We start from the raw sequence: 18,249 nt of genomic DNA on the forward strand, positions 1-18,249 counted from the left end.
TCAACCAGAATTGATGCTCATGGCAGCACAGCCCGTGGCCAGTCTGCAGAGCTCCCACCAAACTGCTCAAGGGAAATGTTGGTCCTTGGCCAAGGGATTTTTCACCAAGTGTGTGCTCCTCAGAGAAATGTTAATTTTTCATTTAAAAAGTGAACAAAATACTCATCTCATCCCACGAAGATCTTCAGACTTTCTCCAACCAGAGCTTTGAGGCAGCAGCATCAAATACATTTATGCCACTTGATAAAAGTTTGCCCCACTGTGAACTCTAGACTCTCTTGACGTATTACTCTCACATATTCCTATCATTCTGGTTTTCCCTAATCACAAATTGTGCTTTTCATACCACTTGCCCAGTTTGTGGAGGCCATCTGAAATCCCGACCCTCTCTGCAGGCTGCTTCAAGCTCTTCCCAGCTGGGGTTCATCTTCTGAGTGAATCTGCACATTCCCTTTTCCATCCTCCAGGAAGTTAAGAAAAAAGCCAAATAACATCAAACCAAAACCAGACTGTTGCAGAACCTCACCAGGCACAGCATCCTGCTTTGTAAGTAAACCATCTCCAGCTGGGGTCTTCCAATGGTGTTTTGGGGCTATATAATTCAAATGAGGCACTTTGGGTGCCTTCTGTTTCCTTCCTCATACAAAAGACCAAGTGTACAGATCAGTGAACAGCCAGGCTGCATTTTCTGTGGTACCATTTTGGCCATATTATGACCCCACACTGACCATGAGACCCATGAGTCCAATGTCTGACCTGCACCTGTGTGCATCTGAGCCCTATCAGCCTTAAGAAATTAAATGATCCCCTAGTGCTCCATTCATTTGTATGTTGCTCCCTTTCCTACTTTATTCCCCTAGGTGGAAATCCTCAGTGGAAGGGACAAAAGCCCAAATCCATGGCAGATGTCACTGGAACCAGAGAAAACAACAGCCATGGATTTGTTGAAAGAGCCACAGGATGTGCCTACAACTCCATCCCACTTCTGCTTCCTCTCCTCACAGCTCTGGCAGGTGAGAGGCCATTCCACATTTCCCCTGTATACAGAACCAGGAACCTTCTTGACTAGTTAAAGAGAAGTTCATCCAAATGTTAGTTGTCATTGCACCCTCATTTCTCACTCAATCACTCTCCTGTGAAGCAAACCTCACCTCCCTTTTGATCAGACCAGGATCTGCAGCCACCATCAATTTAAGGGCACGCGAGCGTGGGGCTGAGGACAACATGCTGGGAGCATCTCCTGCCTGCCTGCCCACGTGCCTGTGACCATTTCAAGACATCTGTGACCTTTCAGCTTATTAATATTAATGTGACTAATTGTAGCTGACAGGGCAATTGGGCTGAAATCATCCAAAACAAAACAGGAATCAGCAACTGAGACCAATCGGTTAAACCAACAGAGCCCTCGGTCAGTTGTTCGCAGAGTCAATTATCCACATCCCATTGAAAGTGCACTTCAAAAGGACGAGCTTCGGAAGGAGGAGGGAAGGAAATGAGATAGGGTCTATATTTGGCACCCTGATGTTCAAACGAGTCAAGATCATTTTATACATTTTTTTCTGTAAGGAGATCTTTTTCTCCAGCTTCCTGCTGGGTATAAGATCCAAAGCAGATTGCTCCCTCCTTGTTCATTACAAAATATTTGTCCGAAAAATTTTGCTCTCAATCAATTTTTGCAACCCCTACAGCCTCTAAATCCTGCCTTTAATGATCCTGCTCTCAGCTGGCTTGCAGAGGGCTGGAGCTGAAGTGCTATAAACAATCTTCCCTGTGTCTTGCTAGAAGAAAAGAATCCGGTTCCTTCTCTGTGCCGTGTCAGCCTTATGGGAAATGCACAATAAAGAGCAGTAACAATTAATTTTCATCATTAGATACTCAATAAGTAGAAAGCAAATAATGCATTTCTCAAGTGGTTGAGCTGATCTAAGTAAACAATAGGGAAAATATTCCTTAGAGCAGCACCTGAACTATTCCTGTGATTCTTCACAAATCAAGCCCTTCCAGTTGCTCTTACCAAAATGATGTAATAAACAGTAAAAGCCACCTAGCAAGTTTGAAATGGAAGAGCTTTCAGGATGAGCATCCTCCATTCACGTTTGCAGGGCGACCACAGGAGGCTGCACACCAGCCTGAGGTAGCCAGAGGAAGAGGAGGAGGAAGATGGTGAGGACTCTGATGTCTTTCTATCCATCACAGATGCCTGGGAGGAGGCACCAGCTTTCGTCTGGTAGCCACTGCTGCATCCCCTCTCTTCCCCAGCAGGTTTGGGCTTTTCTTGTACTCTCTCCCACCTCTCACCCTGTGGAACAGCATGAAAGCACAAGGGTTTTGGCACTCAGGACTCCCCTTATTAGGGCAGCCCCTCCATGAAGCCCAGGGTTCCAGAATGGGAACTCAAAGAGGTTGGAGAAGGGGCTCAAGGAGAAGCTGTGGTTACCCAGGGTCAGGCCATTATGCAACAGCACAGAGCACAGCGGCGCTGCCAAGTTCCAGGCAACCTGGAGCTCATTACAGATTAGTTAAGTCTTGGCCAAATTCAATAAGCCTGTTCACAAGCTTAAGGTTAAGTAAAGCCTGGCACCGAGGCAGGGGCTAAATAGTGCAAAAGTGGAAAACCACCTTAGGAAACAGCTCCCTGAAGACAGTCCCATATTGCATTCTGCTTGTGATTAGAGATTTTAATTACAAAGGTGAATGGTGAAGGCTTGAAATGGTGAGATTTTTCTTTTCCAAAATAAGTGAGCCCACACATTCCCTCCTGGAAGGTACTTGCTGAGATTTGCTTTCAGGGGAACAGCTGGAAGTGTTTGTCTTGCAGCACATTTCCCAGGTCTGACCTCAGCATTTTCAGGATCCTGTGTGATGTGTAAAACACGGAGTGCCAAAGAATAATTATATATCCTTGGCATAATTATCTCTGCTCTCTATCTTTTTCCAATTTCTTCTTCCACCACTAAACCCTTCTGGCATAAGTTCTGAATTCCAGCTGTTCCCTTGGATGCCAGTCCAAGCACACACCCAGAACGAGGTCCTGGTGTGGGTGCTGGAGATATCCAAGCACACCACTGTGGAGAAAACAGGAATGGTCCTCACAGCCTGGCCCCACCGTGCCATCCTCGTCTGAACACACACCTCTGCAGTAAGATAAAGTTCCACTCCTCACCAACCACCTGCTTACATTTTCCCCCTCCAAACTTAGCGGAGGGCAAGGTACCAGTCCAAAACTTCTCAGCTGTTGACTCCCCCACGGGCAAGTCAAGCCCTGTCAGGCTGGCAACTCTCAGAGGTTGTGGTCTGTCAGGTGACTGTTGGGTGTCCTAAACCAATTTAATTCCTACATAGGCTGGAGTGAAATTCCTACAGCAGGGAAGGAGTGAAATTCTCCCTCAAAAAGCCCCTGAAATACAAATTCTTCTCCTGCATGCAGAATAAGCTCACCCATAGTCTGGGTGGTGGTGACCAAACTCCCCCAAACACACATACAACCCACAGCTTATCACATGAGAGCAGCGTATTCACTTGTCAAAGGAAAGTTAGGCAGGTCTGCCTTAAATGAAGTAAAATTTGGATGCCAAAGCACCACCAGCAATAGGTTTTTCAGCATCACAGTGAGCAATTGCAGATGCACAGGGTTAACCATCCACACAGGGACTGTGGATGTGCAGAGATGGTCCAAAGCCATGAACGGTGCCCAAACCCCAAGGAATTTATATTTCTGTTCCCTCCCCCCACAATGCAAACACTGAAATTTAACTTCAGGCAACAAACAGCACAGGATCATTTGATGCAACAGCTCTGAAAGATGTTGTGCACCAACACAGCCACGCTCTGGGTGGGTCTGGATTTCCTCAGTGAAGCGCTGGATGTGACAGAAAATGACGTGGGTCCAGCTGACCACAGCCACAGCCCTGCAGTGGGCACTGAAAATGGTGGATTGGCATAATCAGAGGCATGAAGAGGCCACCATGGTCACAAATAACACTTGAGTCATCTTTCCCAATAGAATGAAAAATAAATCAATCAAAGCAGTGCAGTCACAAGCCTCCACATCCCTCCATTCACACACCTGGCTTCCTGTGTTGGGCTCGTTTAACACCAACATTAACAACCACATTCCCAAGCTCTTCCAAGGCTGGCCTGTTTCGGTAGCCATGCCTTCACAACTACCCAGATCCACCTCCCAAGGTCCTCACAATATTTTTTCCCAGGCAAGTCCAACACTGCAAATCCAACATTACCACTGCCCTACTGCTGCCAGCCTGGTACAGGTCAGGTGCAGCCAGAAATGTATGAGAAAAATGTGGAAAGGTTGGGAAGGAAAACAGGCAGAAGGCAGTAGTACTGGAGGTGGAGAGAGGACACTGTGGTGGCTTTCTCATGCTGCCAGTCCACTGCTCAGTCCTCTTGCTGTGGGCTGACACTCAACCTGCAGGATGCACGAACAGATTTTCACCAGAAAGTCCCAGTTCTCCAAGAGAATGGTGAGGGAACTGATGAGTCATGGAAGCAAAGGGCGTTGAGCAGCAGAGCCGTGCTGACAAGAACAGAGAATAAACATGACCTTTGCTGAACTTGTACAGGAATACAAAAATGTTTTAACATCTTCCAGGACATCTCCTCCTTCACCTTTGGATAGACAGGTATTTGGCTGGAAGGCTGGGAAGAAGCAGAAGGAAAAGAGAAGCGCTGCAGGGGAGCAGAGTGTGAGGAGATGGAGCAAACTACTGGGAAGAAGCCAAAAGAGAAGGAAAAGAGAAGCGCTGCAGGGGAGCAGAGTGTGAGGAGATGGAGCAAACTGGTGAGATTGATGCCCCCATCTCCTGTCAGCTACTGCTGGACTCACCGACCCAGGGGACCACATGCACCAAACCCAGGTTACCCTTTTCTGCAGCTCCAGTGCAACACCTGTCCCACGTGAGTCAGCATGCAGCACTGCACATGTCCTGCAAGCCAGGAGCACATCAGTTCCACGCTGGACTTGTGGGCAGCAGCACAGCTCCATAGCTGGGGATGGGGCATGTGCAGCCTAGCAGAGAAGAGCAAACACAGGATCATTCCCTCTCCATATGTCACAAATGATGTCATGACTTTGCTTCATCTCAGTCCTCAGGACCACATCCTGCCTGCAGGCAGCTCCCACAATCTCAGTATTTCTGCTTTAAGAATCTCAGACTGGGCAAGGGAAAAAAATAGAGAGGAATTTTTGTATTGAACATGTGCAGGTCAATGATTATGCAGTGATAAAAATGAAGCTATTACGCAATTAACACATCAGCATGTGGCCACACTGACAGTGCAGAAAGGCTGCAGAGCATCTGCCTGAGCTGCCAGGGCACCGAGAGATGCAGGATGTGGGAGCTCCTCAGCTCCTGCTCTACCCCACCCCAACCCATGTTGCTGCTGGCAGCCCTTAGCAGAAAGTATTGGGAGAGGAGGTAAGAATGCAAAAAGACCCAATTCCCTCTGTAATTTCATCCCTAATTGCCAGTTAAGCACATTAATAATCAAAAGGGCTCAGAGTGACCACAGACCCCAAGGCACAGGGAGCAAAAGCAGCACCTCTGCCACTGCTGTGACCCCACGTGTCAGAACGATGCCAGCTGAAAATTGCCACAGCCGGCATCGCCCCACACCTCACAGCAAGTCAAAAGGGCCAAACCAAAACTGAGCAGCAAGAGGCAGCCCAGGGTGGGGAGAGAAGCTCATTGCTGTTTTACCACTTGTGAACAAATAAGGTCCTGTTTTATCATCAGCACCAGGGAGATTGTTTCACGAATCAGGACAAACACCACACTTACGTTTCAAATTCGTCAGAGCTGCAAGTAGCAAAAAATAGACAGGTTTTAGTGGGAAAAAAGTTTGGCAAGAGGGTGGTAGGGAGGAAGGATTAGAGCAAATTTAAAGAAAACAGGGAAGGAGTTCCCTTGCCCAACTTTCTCTGCACCCACAATAAAGCCGGCAGACCTAAAAAGAGAGAGTATGTACAGTCTGTAATTGAAGGAGCGAAAGCCACAGTTAAAACAATCTAAAAAGGCCAAGCCCTGAGAAAGGCAACTGGAATCCCTTATCTTTTGATGGAAAAGAATGTGCTCCCTGAGATTAATGACGTGTTTACCCGAAAGGAAATCGCCGCCCTTCTGAAGCAGCGAGTGTTTGTTCCTCCCGAGTCCCTGTTTTCTGCTCCAGAGCTGATCTCCCAAACCTCCTGTTTAAAGTCAACACACAATGCGGCTTCCTGCTGCTTGGGGGCTCCGGGGGATCCCACCATTAACCCTCTCCCAAAAACCAGCCTCCATCCCCAGCAGCAGCGGCAAACCCGGGGGATTCGGATGTCACTTAGGGCAGGAGCAGCACCGGGGCCGGGCGATGAATCAGCCCGGGCATAAACAGCGCTCAGCCGAGCAGACAAACGAGCCAGCGGGGATGCTGACAGCGCTGTCGAGGGAAAGCACTCTGGGCGACCTCTTCTTAAATTGCTCAGGGGTTCGGCAGCGCGTCCTGCAGGTCAGCAGGATGCTTCTTGGAAAGAGGCTTGACATCAGCCAGAGCAATGGTCTGCTGTGCTAGAGGAGGCTGGGGGACGTGGCATCTCTGCACTGAATACTCTGAGGCGAGCAAGAAGAACTGGAGCAAAAACCCCAGGGACGATCTGTTTGAGGAAACCCGGGGGAAAAAAGCGTCATCATCCCTTTACATAGTTATCCTCTTTGGTAACTGCACCCCCATCTCCTCGTGGAGCATCCCAGCCATGAGAGCCATCAGATGACGAGCATCTCCTCTCCCTGAAGGCAATGGACCTGCAGCACTGCGTGCTAGCCAACAGCTAAAAATAGCATAAAAGGCAGAATAAACAAAGGGAGCTGCTTAAATCTGTCTCCGATGTTTGTCTTTAGCTAATGGAGCAATTTTCATGTGCAGGATGCTGTCACCTCTCTCAGATCAGGAGGCAGCCTATGCTCCCCAGGCTCCCCCCAGCCACACCGAATCTCCTGCAGGACTGGACGGGGTGGGAGGAAATGCTAATTTCTACCCAACTCCCTGTGTGCCTGCTTTATCTCTGCCTCAGCTTCTGGGGAAAGTGGGAAACCACTAACGTACACAAGAGCACACTCGGAGCCTGCACGGGCAGCTCCTCATCACAAAAGCACTGCTTAAATAAAGGAAAGCTTAGGAATGTGCCCATGGAAGCAGCTAGTGGAAGGGCTCTTTGGCACTTACTCTGTCTCTACAGGTTGGTGGGGTTTAATAAATTTTTCCCAAAAAAAAAAGCCAGAAAATGAACATTCTCTGCTTTTAGAAACTCTGAAAGTCTGGTTAGGACAGAAAACGTAAGAGGTTTTAACACAGGTGTTTCAACTTTTTAAATTCTTCTTATGTTTTGCATTATTTAACGCTAAGCACTAGACTTGCTGTAATATATAAATCCTTCCATTACTATTTTATTTCTTTGATGTGGTATTTTCAGCCTGGCTTGTTCAATGGTATTCAAACCAGCCGGTGAAAATTATTTTATTCATTGCAAAGAGGACAAGAAATACAGTGCCCCTTGCTCCATCCTTCTTCCAGGAAAATAGTTTTCATCAATGGGGTATCATTATCAATTACAGAATGGTATTTCTTGGAAGTCATGCCCAGAGTGCCCAGCTGTGGGAGGCTCTGAAGAACTTCTCCAGTGAAAAGCTTGAGAGATGAGAATTTAGGCTGAGGCAAGGCACAATAATTGGAGGAAGATGAGTGGCAGTTCAGTGGTGATGACACACATCCTTTGGACTTGTGGAGTGACCTCCCCTCCATCTCAGAGCTACTCTGTGTATTGTCTGGGACAAAGCCCAATCCACGCTGATCAGATCCCCATCTTTCAAAGGAAAGATGATACAACTTAATCCACCAGATCCTGCCATGAGCCTTCTGCCATCCTCATGACTACAGCATCCCATACTCCCAGCTTCCCATAATAAATTATGGATATATTATCCATATGACAGTGGTACTTCAAAAGAAAACTATTCCTTTTGTTGACTTTTTGATTTTGTGTCTAAAATGATAGTTTGTTTTTATTTTTGGAAGGTTTTCATTATCCTCTCTACACAACACATACACAGCTACAGACTTAAGTCTGGCTTCACAATGCAAATCAAATCAAACACCATTTGATTTTGGAAAATGCTGAACAAGATGTTGTCACCTAAAAGGATTTTTTGTTTGTTTGTTTGAAACTATTAATTTAATTCCGTGTAAGTCACAGAATACATTTTCCCTACAAAAATCATTTTTTCAATGGATGTATCTCCCCCTTCAAGTAAAAAAGAAAACCAGAAAGAACCACTGAGCCACCATCCAGGTTAGCGAAGGTACAACCAGGATAAAATCCCTTATTTACAAACAAAAAAGGCCCAAAATTGTTAACTCAAGCCAGGAGAGAGGATGAGCAGTAGATAAGGACCTATTTCCCACACAAAGTTTTCTCTTTAGCCTAGGAGAGGAATGCAAACCAGAAATTAAGTTGGCTGGAGGAAGAATCTAATATCTAGAAATTATCTTAATAAATTAAATCCCTGAATAAGGAAAGCTGATTCAAGGCACAGCTGAACTGTGACTGGAATTAAACACTGAGGGAATGAAAAAAAAGGAGAGGCAAAATATCTCCATCATTTGAAAACTATTATATAGTGGCACCAAAAAAAAGAGAAAAAAAAATCAATACAATTAAATAAAGCTGTCCCATCCAAACACAGCAATGAGGAGAGAGGGAGAAATTGTGGGATGATATATATCTTCCTCAAACCAGTCAGTTTTATTAGTTCTCTAGCATTAGACAAGTTGCTGCTGAAGGAGAGCCTGCACTGGATGTTTTATGGGAGGAATGGATGAGGAAAGCCCACATGAAGGCAGAATCTAGCAGGGAACAAAGCCAGCCAAGGTATTTCAGGATTTATTTACAAGTTCTAGGAATATGAGCTTAGCACTGCTTCACATGGAAACAGCAAAGCAATTAAAGGTTAAATCCACGTGTACAAAACCTGCTGTGTACATCAGGAACTCCATTGCCCACTGAGCAAGCTTAAACCTCTAACAACCTCAGCAAACCCTCTGTTGGCTCCAGGAATGGACCTGGGCCAGCCAGTGCACGACAGCACCATTCAGTGGCACATTTTAGGGTGTCGGGGAGGCCAGGACTCTGCTCATCCTGCGGCACAGGGCTGCTCACTCCCGTGGCTGCCAGCTGGAGCAGCCCAGAGAAGACTGAAGAGCGCCAGAGGTCATCCAAGCAATAAGGTGGTTTAATGCAAAAAGGAAGGACACCACATTGTGCCAAGCCCTCAAGAGACCCAAAACAGTGGGTTTAGGCTGCAGGGAGAGGGGGTTAGCCTGGCAAGTGACAAAAGTGGGGTCCCTAAGGATGCAGCAAAGGATGCACCACTGGGAATTCTTAGGAGCAGATTGGATGCACATGGCATCCACCCCCAGTGCAGCCCAGCAGGCGCAGGAGGGCAGGACCGCAGACCCTGACCCTCCTCCCCTCTTTACCCACCTCCTGGGAGATGCCTCGGGGCGGTGGGCTCGGGAATCCTGCCTGGGGATCCCTGCCTGCAGAGCAGGGACACAGGGATGCCAGCCCCAGCCCCGGGGGCAGCAGCTGTGCTGACACCTGAGCATCTGCCGGCAGTCGGGACTGCTGCTCCTCAGCTCAGTCCTTCTGCTGGATGTCCTCCAGCAGGGAAACACCGTGAAAACCTACCTACAAACAGGGCTGCATCTCCAGCTAAACGCTTTGTTTTTTTCTTCCAAATAAACTCTTTAAATACCTACTTCAGAGAACCTGGACAGAGTGGTGTAGCTTTCCTCTCACCATCTAAATAAGGCCTCTAACAATGTTATCACTTTCCAAAACACATCTGTCCCGCAGCTCCTAGCCCAGACAATTGGCAGGTAACCAGTTAATAAATGTCTTCGCCAGACTGTTGAATAGGCTGGCCCCGACTCAAGAGTGATGTCAGGGCCATTCAATGCACTATAATTGGAAAAACCTGGGAAAAGCAATCCCATGTTTTTTAATAAATAAAGAGTGTATTAGCAGCCTCCTGCCTTTATTCACCACGGTGTGTACCTCGTGCAGTAGCAAAGTGGGATTTTATTTTTTTTCTGCTGCCGCTCGCATGGTGATTTCTACTTGGGATTTGATGCCAGTTTCCAGATGTGTCTCAGGCCAGGAAGTCAGCAATCAGCCTGGATAAAGCCTCTGGGATTTGCTGCAGATCATCTTCTGACACACACATCCTTCCTGCACCCTCTCTTATGATATTGGGGCACACCCCTTGTGCCCAAAAATAAAATAAAACAACCCAGAGCCAAGCAGAAGCCCCTGATTAGGATGCTTTGATGACTTTTGTATTCAATCTCTGGGAATATTTTTAATTAATTCAGTCCATCAAGCCCCAGAGGCAGCATTTGAGGCATCTTTACAACACCAGAGTGTCTATATACATAAATCACTTCAACAATTGCAGGTTCCCTGTCTGCTGGAGCAGCTCCAGGCAAAACTCATCTCCCACAAATCCTCACCAGTGGTACCCACAGGACAGCATCAGCTCCCAGCTCGGCCAAAGAACATTGGAGGGGGATGAATCCTCCAAAGCACTTCTCCTCAGAGGAATAAATGAAGATGATAAATGAGTTTTCTGGGCTCTGTGTTTGCAGCTTAGGGAAGCTGAAACCCAAGTGGGTGACATGAAGGATGTGGTTTGCATGGAAAATAATCCCAAGCAGAAGCACCCTGACAGCAATGTGACTTTCAAACCTCCCTGCATCTCTGAGAAAGGAACTACCCAGATTTCCCAGCCTGAGGAGAGGGGTTTAACCCCACAGAGCCAAGCTCCACACTCACCCCAGCCACGTGGTACCATCTACTGCAGGACCAGGGGATCCCAGCCCAAGGGGACACAATTACTGAATTACTAGCAAGATAATTTATTTCTCACCCCCACCAGCCATTTAAGAGGCTGTTGTTGGGCCTCTTTCGCTCAAGTTGTGATTCCTTTCATCTCCCCATCAAAGCACAACCAAATGAACAGCAGCCCTCCTCCCAGGGACGGCCCCCCTGAGCTCCCACAGCAGCTCTGCTTTCACAGGGCACCTGGGAGCCGCTGCCAAAACAGGAAAGCAGGCGCCTAATTGAAAGGGAGTATTTGGGAGTCACCCTACACAAAAATTAGCAGAGATATGCTAGGAAAATAAAATAGTGGGCATTAACGGATGGCTTATCTTCTTTTTTCCGTGACTCTAGTGTTCAGGATGTGAAAAGGCCAAAAAGTTTCACATACTGTTCTGAGAAACTGGTCAGGGAGAGGAGCATCCTCTCCTCTACTTTCACTGCTCCTCCCAAAATAACTCAGGTTGATGTTGAGGTATGGACCTCCATCATTAAAATACAGACATGCACAAGCTAAAAAAAACCTGCATTGTTACTATGAAAATCTCTAGCTAGTGCTGGGTCTTGGGGATGGGTGGAGAAGTCGAGCACTGACTGATTTCAATTCACCTGTCAGGTCTGCTGAAAACACTAACCTGTGCCGAGGGAGAAAGGGAATAGGGATGTCTCCTGTCTGAAGGAAGGAGCACGGGGGACTCTGTTCCTGGAGGAGAGACTGAACTGTAAGTTGGGTGGCCAGAGGCAGCTCAGCGAGGCTGGTTCTCAGACAGAACAGGAGCCCCTCTCCTCGCTACCCACCCTTGGCAGGCATCCCAGCCTGGGACTGTGACCAAGCCCCAGGGGAAGTGCCAGCCAAAGCCAAGGGAGGATTTAGGATTAACTCCAAAAAATCAGTGGGTCCCACCCCTCCCTGCAGGCAGACTGTGGAGAGCAGCAAAAGCCCTGGGGGCCAGGCAGAGGGACAGGGTAGCCTGGTAGCAAGCAGGCTGGCAGGCCCAGAGGGGTCAGCAGCATCTGGACAAGTGATCCAGAATACTCCCTGTCTGCTGGAGGCACTCAGCTCCTCCAGTCCCAGCTCCTGGCTGCAGGAATCCAGCTGGCTCTTGGAGCAGGAGCGAGCCACAGCAAGAGAGAGGAAAAAAAAAAAAAAGGAGAAAGAGCAGCAGGAAGCCCTGCTGAGAAGCCCCCTTTTGTGTAAACATGCTCCGTCCTCAGACTAAAAATAAAGGCAAACCACAGGAAGGGAGTGAGTGCTTGGACAATATCCGATTTGGTGTGTGCCTGGGTGTGAGCTGCAGGAATGGGGAGAAGAGCAGGGGACTCCACCCAGCCCAACCACACAAAGGCAGCCAGTTAAGACCTTCAAGATGGACAGGCATTCCTGGAGATTATTTAAATTCAAGCAACTGCTGCTTGGCAGATGTGCAGTCATTTCGTGTGTGCGCAGCGCTTGGAAATGTTAAGTGAGGGAAAAGGCTGCTATGGCAGAAAAGGCAGGATGGCTGCACAAGGCCCATTTTACAGGGTCAGAGACTGAGACCCAAGGCTGTGAACTGAAACCCCATAAACCTGTCATAAAACAAGGACACGACCCAGACAAGCTGTCAGCTACAACGCGGCTCACAGCTCCAGCCTCAAAAACCACCTCTCCTGCGTGCTGCCTTTGCACCTCAGCTCCTGCTGCAGCCACAGAACCGAACTGAGAACAACTGCACGCTCCTGAGGGCTGTGGAGGGCTGATCCGGGGCATGCCCACCCCAAAGGGCTCTCAAATGCTTCCCCTGGTGCTGGGCTTTGGTGCACTGCACCCTGCCGTGGTCATTGCTGCCTCTGGAGGCTGGAGCTGCAGCACCGCCTGCGTGTCCCACCTGCCGGCTCCTTGCAGGAGGGATGCTTTGCTGGGGGGTGCAATCCCAAGAGACAGGCATCCATCCATCCATCCCTCCCTCCATCCATCCACGCGGCGCAGAGAGCGACAGCACAGCGTGAGGAGGCTCCTCGGAGCCCAGCGCTCACCCTCGGTGCTGACACACCACTCAGAGGCCTGCCGGGGAAATGCAGGGCTCGGGAGGATCCCCCCGCCCCGGCTGGAGGGAAACAAACCGCGGGGAAGGTCTGTGGAAGGCGCTGAGCCCCAGCAGGGCAGCGCCGCGCTGGGCGCCGCTGGACCCGGCCACCGTCAGCCCATTCCTTCCTCGCACTGGAAGCCCTCCTCTCCTCAGTCAGCCTTGGCTAAACTGCAGCTTCTGCCATGCTCAGCCACCTCATTTCCCTTCCTTTCTCTGTTTTCTGTCAGAAGAAAATGACAGTGCTCGGTAGTGGAGGAAATCAAAGACAGCTCTGGTGGCCTCCACTTGGGTGCGTTTCCTGCTGACATTTGTATTCCTTTAATTCTTGCCTCCTGGTCCTGTGCTCACTTTCCTACTCTCTGGTCTCACCTCGAGTGTTCGTTTTTCTCTATTATTAGAAAGGTCTACTAGGAGCACAACAAGAATACAACACACTCCCCCCAGCCCCGTTTCCTCTAGAAAACACTTCTATGGAACACAGCTGTTTGAAGCAGGTCACTTGCTTTCTCTGCAAAACACAGCAACACACCTGTCCCTGCTTCATTCTCACTTACAAGTATTGCTGAAACTTTCACAGGCTCTCATTTGGGGCATTTCCTACATGCTAAATATAAAGTGTAAATGCCTTTGCATACGGCTCTGCCTGGTGGGGGAGCAGCTGCTTCTGTCCCCAGGCCACCACCCCTGCACACCACAGCAGCAGCACAAAATAAAACAGCAGCACGAATGACACTTGTGCCACCGGTGCCACAAGTACCCACACGACACCACCCAGCCCAGCAGCTGAATCACAGCTGTCAATGAAAACTGAAGATCTTTCCTTAAACTCACCTTAGTAGGTCACTTGCACCCCCCCAAGGTGCTGCTGGACACAGAGGAAGCCAAGAAAAAGGTGACACCTTCTGTTTACTCAGCTAATTGCACTTCATTATTGCTCTGAAATGTGTTTCCCAGCAAACAGACAGAGGAAAGGGAACAGGACTTGGTGTGAGCAGGGCTGCAGGTGGGAGCCCTGAGCTGGAGCTGGCACTGCAGGCTGAACTCGTGAAACCCCAGCAGCCACCTGCCCTCACCCAGCTCCCTCCTCGGATCCCAGCACAGCCCTGGGCCAGAGAATGCCACACCCAGCAGAGTGGACAGCACAGCACAGCCAGGGTCTAAATGACCTCAGAGGTGTCCAGACAAGATCTCCACAGCTCAGATTCACAATCCTCCATTTTCACAGGCACAATGCTGAGTTAGGCAGCAGAAGGCTGCAAAGAACAGATGCTCTCTGTTGTTAGAAAACCTCCAAGTGAAACATAACGAGCAGAAATTGAGAGCTCAATCCCTGGGGTTAAACACTTAAATTAATAAGGCATCTTCAGTCACGCTCTGCAAAAACTCCTTGCAAAATTATGGGTTGTCTCTAAAAGACCAGTGCCAAAGGGCAGGGGACATATCTGGAAGCTCTGAACTCTACCACTGTCCAAGTGAGCGTCACTTCACAAACACAGCTGAGGAGAAAATCCCAGGGAATGAATGCCTGCTGACCCCAATGCAGTGAACCCCCAGTTTTACCTGGATCCAGATGTGTAAAGGACCCAATGACAAAGTCCAGTGTTGAGACAGCCAGCAGGAAGAGCAGCAGGAGCTGGAGCCTGATGATCCACTTCACCCCAGCCAAATTGATTCCCAGCAGGCCGAGCAGGACAGCCAGGGAGATGCCACGCACTGCCCAGATGTTGCTGAGGCTCAGGACACCTGCAATGGACTCTGCAAAGCCAGTGATGTACATGGCACCTGCAACACACTGAGGGACACAGCGCTGTGAGTGCCCAGCGGGAGAAAAAGGGATCCCCATCCACAGCCCTGTGCTGGGCCGTGGGGGCCTCTGGTCAGACAGACAGACAGACAGACACAGGCTGCCACAGTACAACCTTTAGTGTTGCTGTGGCCTGCAGGGACTGAACCTTACTGCTGTAAGACAGCACAAGGCAGCAGAGCTGGCAGGGCAAACAGGGAAGGCTGCGTTCCACTGTAACATCTACCCTCTGTTAACAGGCCAGGAGAAACCACACTGGCTTCTCTCAGAGAGAAAAGGATGAGTCAGCCTCTGTTTCTTCCCTTCTTCTGTTTCTCTGGAGGAAAGGGTCCCAGTTCAACACCTGCCTGAAGAGCAGCAGTTTGTTTCCCCCTTCACTGCCTCCTGGGGGTTATTTTTAACTCGTCGTTTAGTTTGGATGCAAACTCTGATGTTTCACCAGCCCCCCATCTCGCTGCTGGAATGGAGCCTGCCCTTTGGAGGAGAGCACACTGTGTGAGCCATGCCTCCCTGGGCTCCCAGGAAAGCTGCCTGTTTGCCTTGCAGCAGGATGGGACATCTGCAGCACGGGCTCAAACACCACTGCAGCACAACAACCCAAAACACCAGGATGTTGCACTCCAGAAATTCCTGCTAGCTGACATTCCAGCAACAGCCCTTCCGGTGCATGGAATCCCTGGAAAACCAGGGCAGGGCAGACAGCTGCATTTGATAGGGCTGGTGTGCCCTTGGGTGCTGCAACTCCACCATCCCTGTGCACAGCTGGGGGATGTGCAGCTCCCACACGACTGGAAGGGACAAAAGACAGCAAGAGCAGAGCCCTCATCCACTGCAGATCCCCCACCTGGGACTGACCCAGCACTGCTCAGCTGAGGGTGCTCAGGACAGCCTGGCCCACACCTGGGAGCTGCAGGGTTTGTGTGGTTTTCAGCAAGGCTGATGGCAGGCAGCTGTTCAGACTCAGGAACCTCCAGGCTGGAGATCCTGGAGGATTCACTTCCATCACAGGCAGACACTTAGATCAGGGGAGCTACACCCTGAGAGTCTTCCTCTTCAGCACATGGCCAGTCATTCCCCCCTTGTCCCAGTCAGAGCAGGGAGCACCCCATTTCTGGCAGCAGTTGCCTTATGACAGAGGTTACAGCACTCCTGACATCCTGTAGCAGTAGGATCAGCCTGCAGCTGGTGCAGTGCACGCTGGGCAGAAAGCACGGCTGAGAAAGGAAAGGCATCAGCAGTTTTGGGAGCAGGCAAAGTGATTTTAAGTGAGCTGCCAGCCCCTGTGCACACGGGATGCCAAGCCAGGGGCCAGGGCTGCTGCAGCCCAACTTTTACGACCCTCAGGACAGGCTGCAACCTGATTGCTTTCCCAGACAGGGTCCTCTCGGATAGCAAGAGTGGAAAATATGACAGGAAGGATTCTCATGTGTGGCCCACTTCCATATCTTGGCTTGTAACTGGATTCAGTTCATATTTTATGGACACTTACTTTTAATCTGGAGCGAAAGGAGAAGAGGGGATTATTTTTGGTTTGGGGGCTGTTCAGGGGTTTTGGAGATTGCTGTAAGCCAGTCAGTTAAAAACAAACCTCCATAAAAATGCTTCTCTGCTCACCACATTTTATACTGTTCATAACATCTTTATGAGGGGAGAGGGTTAAGTTACTGCAGGTTTTAGTGATTATTTTCCATTCTTTTTGTAGACTACTTGTGTATTTTTGTGCCTCACCACCCCAACAGCTCTTTGGGATCATTCAGAAAATCCAGAGCTGTGACTTTTGGCTCACAAGAAGTTAATTAGCTGCTGCCCTTACTCCTGCCCAGCTCTCCTCTCACACCAGCTCCACTTCTGCTGGCTCCCACAGAGAAGCAGCCAAGGCTTGCCCAATCCCTAAGGGCATGTGGAGCACGCCAAGGCCAACCTGCCAGTCCACAGCCACTCACTGAGCTTTGCTTGGCCACCCTGACCTCTCCTGCTTCGTTTAATTTCAGTCTCACGCCAGCAAGGGCATGTCCTGGCAATGGGAGTAGTTTGGGATGGGAGGACGTGTCCTGCATGGCTTGTCCAGACACTCAGCTCCTCCAGCAGGGTGACCCTTGCCAGGCAGCACCTTGCCATGCACAGGCTTGCTCCTGGGGAGCAGCGTGGGCTGAGTGCTCCCTGTGATGCTCTCCCATGTTGCATTACCCAGATTTTGCTTTAAACATTACTTTCTGCAGCAGGACAGCACAAGATTAATATCTGCATTGCAAAGTTTCCAAATTTTCTTTGAATCGCTTTTTAAAATTACCTGGCCAAAAATGTAAAGGAGGCCAATGGTGCCCCCTACTTGACCTCCAAGGACAGTAGAAATCATGGAGTAGACTCCTCCACTTCCAATGCTGCACTTCTCACATACCCCAATTCCAGACAAGACTGTCACCAGGGCAACCAGAATGACAAAGGACACCAGAAACATGCCCATTACAATGCCAGTGTTTCCCTGGAATGGAAAAAAAAATCAAATAAAGATTAATTCACACCAATCTGCTGGGACAGAATAAGAACCTACCCACTTCTAGTCACTAGTGATCTATGGATCTGGAGTCATTACAGATTAAAAGAAACACACACAGACACCACTACTTGTCCAATGAATGTAATTGATTGCCAAATTCAGAGCCTTTATTAGCACCCCTTTGATGAGAACCTGCCTTGTCCTTGCGCCTGGGGCTGGGCAGACCTCTGCATGAGCAGGTTCTGCTCTGTCAGTGGGCTCCTCCATGAATCACTGATTTTGTCCACTGGTTTAAAAGGAATGAGGTCAAACAATGATTCAGCCACCATAGTCATGGGATCACTGCCTGTCTGCATGGTTTACAATGACATGCATAAAAAAAAAAAAAACCAAAACACTTTCATAACAAAAAGTAGTTTCAAAATTGAACCCCTGGGATTTGCAACGACTGATTTATTAACAGCATCAAGCCTGCATTTTAATTTTTCAGAACATTTACCTTTGAAAGCTCTGATCCCTCCAAACAATGAGATGCCAAAGAACAGAACCCCAAAGGCAACACAGCGTGGAAGACAAATAACGCTGCCACAAAGCCGCGAGCCCGGCCCTTGTCTGGGGTGAGCTCAGAGGGCCAGGTGGCTCTCACCCTGCCTGGCCTCGGGAGATTTTCTGCACAGGATTCAGCCCCACTAAAAAAAACAACCCCTCCTGCTTGGGGCAGAGGCAGGCTCCAGGAGGAGCTGCTGCACCCACCGCGGTGCGGCAAAGAGAAAAACTCTCTGAACAAACACAGCTGCGGGACCCCGCTGGTGGCTTTAAACACCAGCAAAACCCCTTTCTTTGGGGGGGTTCAGTTTGCCATTTAGGGCTGGATTTTCAGAAAGAAAAGGTGCTCCAAAAGAATTTAAGACCTCTTCTGAGCTCAGGGCTTTCCCACTCTCTTGCACGT

At 49.2% G+C, this 18,249-nt stretch overlaps 1 protein-coding gene across 1 annotated transcript in view; it reads right to left on the reverse strand.

The window, feature by feature from the left end:
- SLC12A8 (solute carrier family 12 member 8) overlaps positions 1–18,249 on the reverse strand; it is a 48,177-nt gene that overhangs the window by 27,142 nt on the left and 2,786 nt on the right. Inside the window, exons 3-4 of the mRNA XM_041408622.1 lie at positions 17,094–17,285; positions 14,560–14,791 (exon numbers count right to left, since the gene is read on the reverse strand). Coding sequence (XP_041264556.1) covers positions 14,560–14,791; positions 17,094–17,285 — 424 coding nt within the window. The remainder of the gene's footprint in view (positions 1–14,559; positions 14,792–17,093; positions 17,286–18,249) is intronic.

This window comes from Onychostruthus taczanowskii, unplaced genomic scaffold, assembly GCF_017590055.1.
Source record: "Onychostruthus taczanowskii isolate IOZ18803 unplaced genomic scaffold, ASM1759005v1 scaffold10, whole genome shotgun sequence".
Classification (NCBI taxonomy): Eukaryota; Metazoa; Chordata; class Aves; order Passeriformes; family Passeridae; genus Onychostruthus; species Onychostruthus taczanowskii.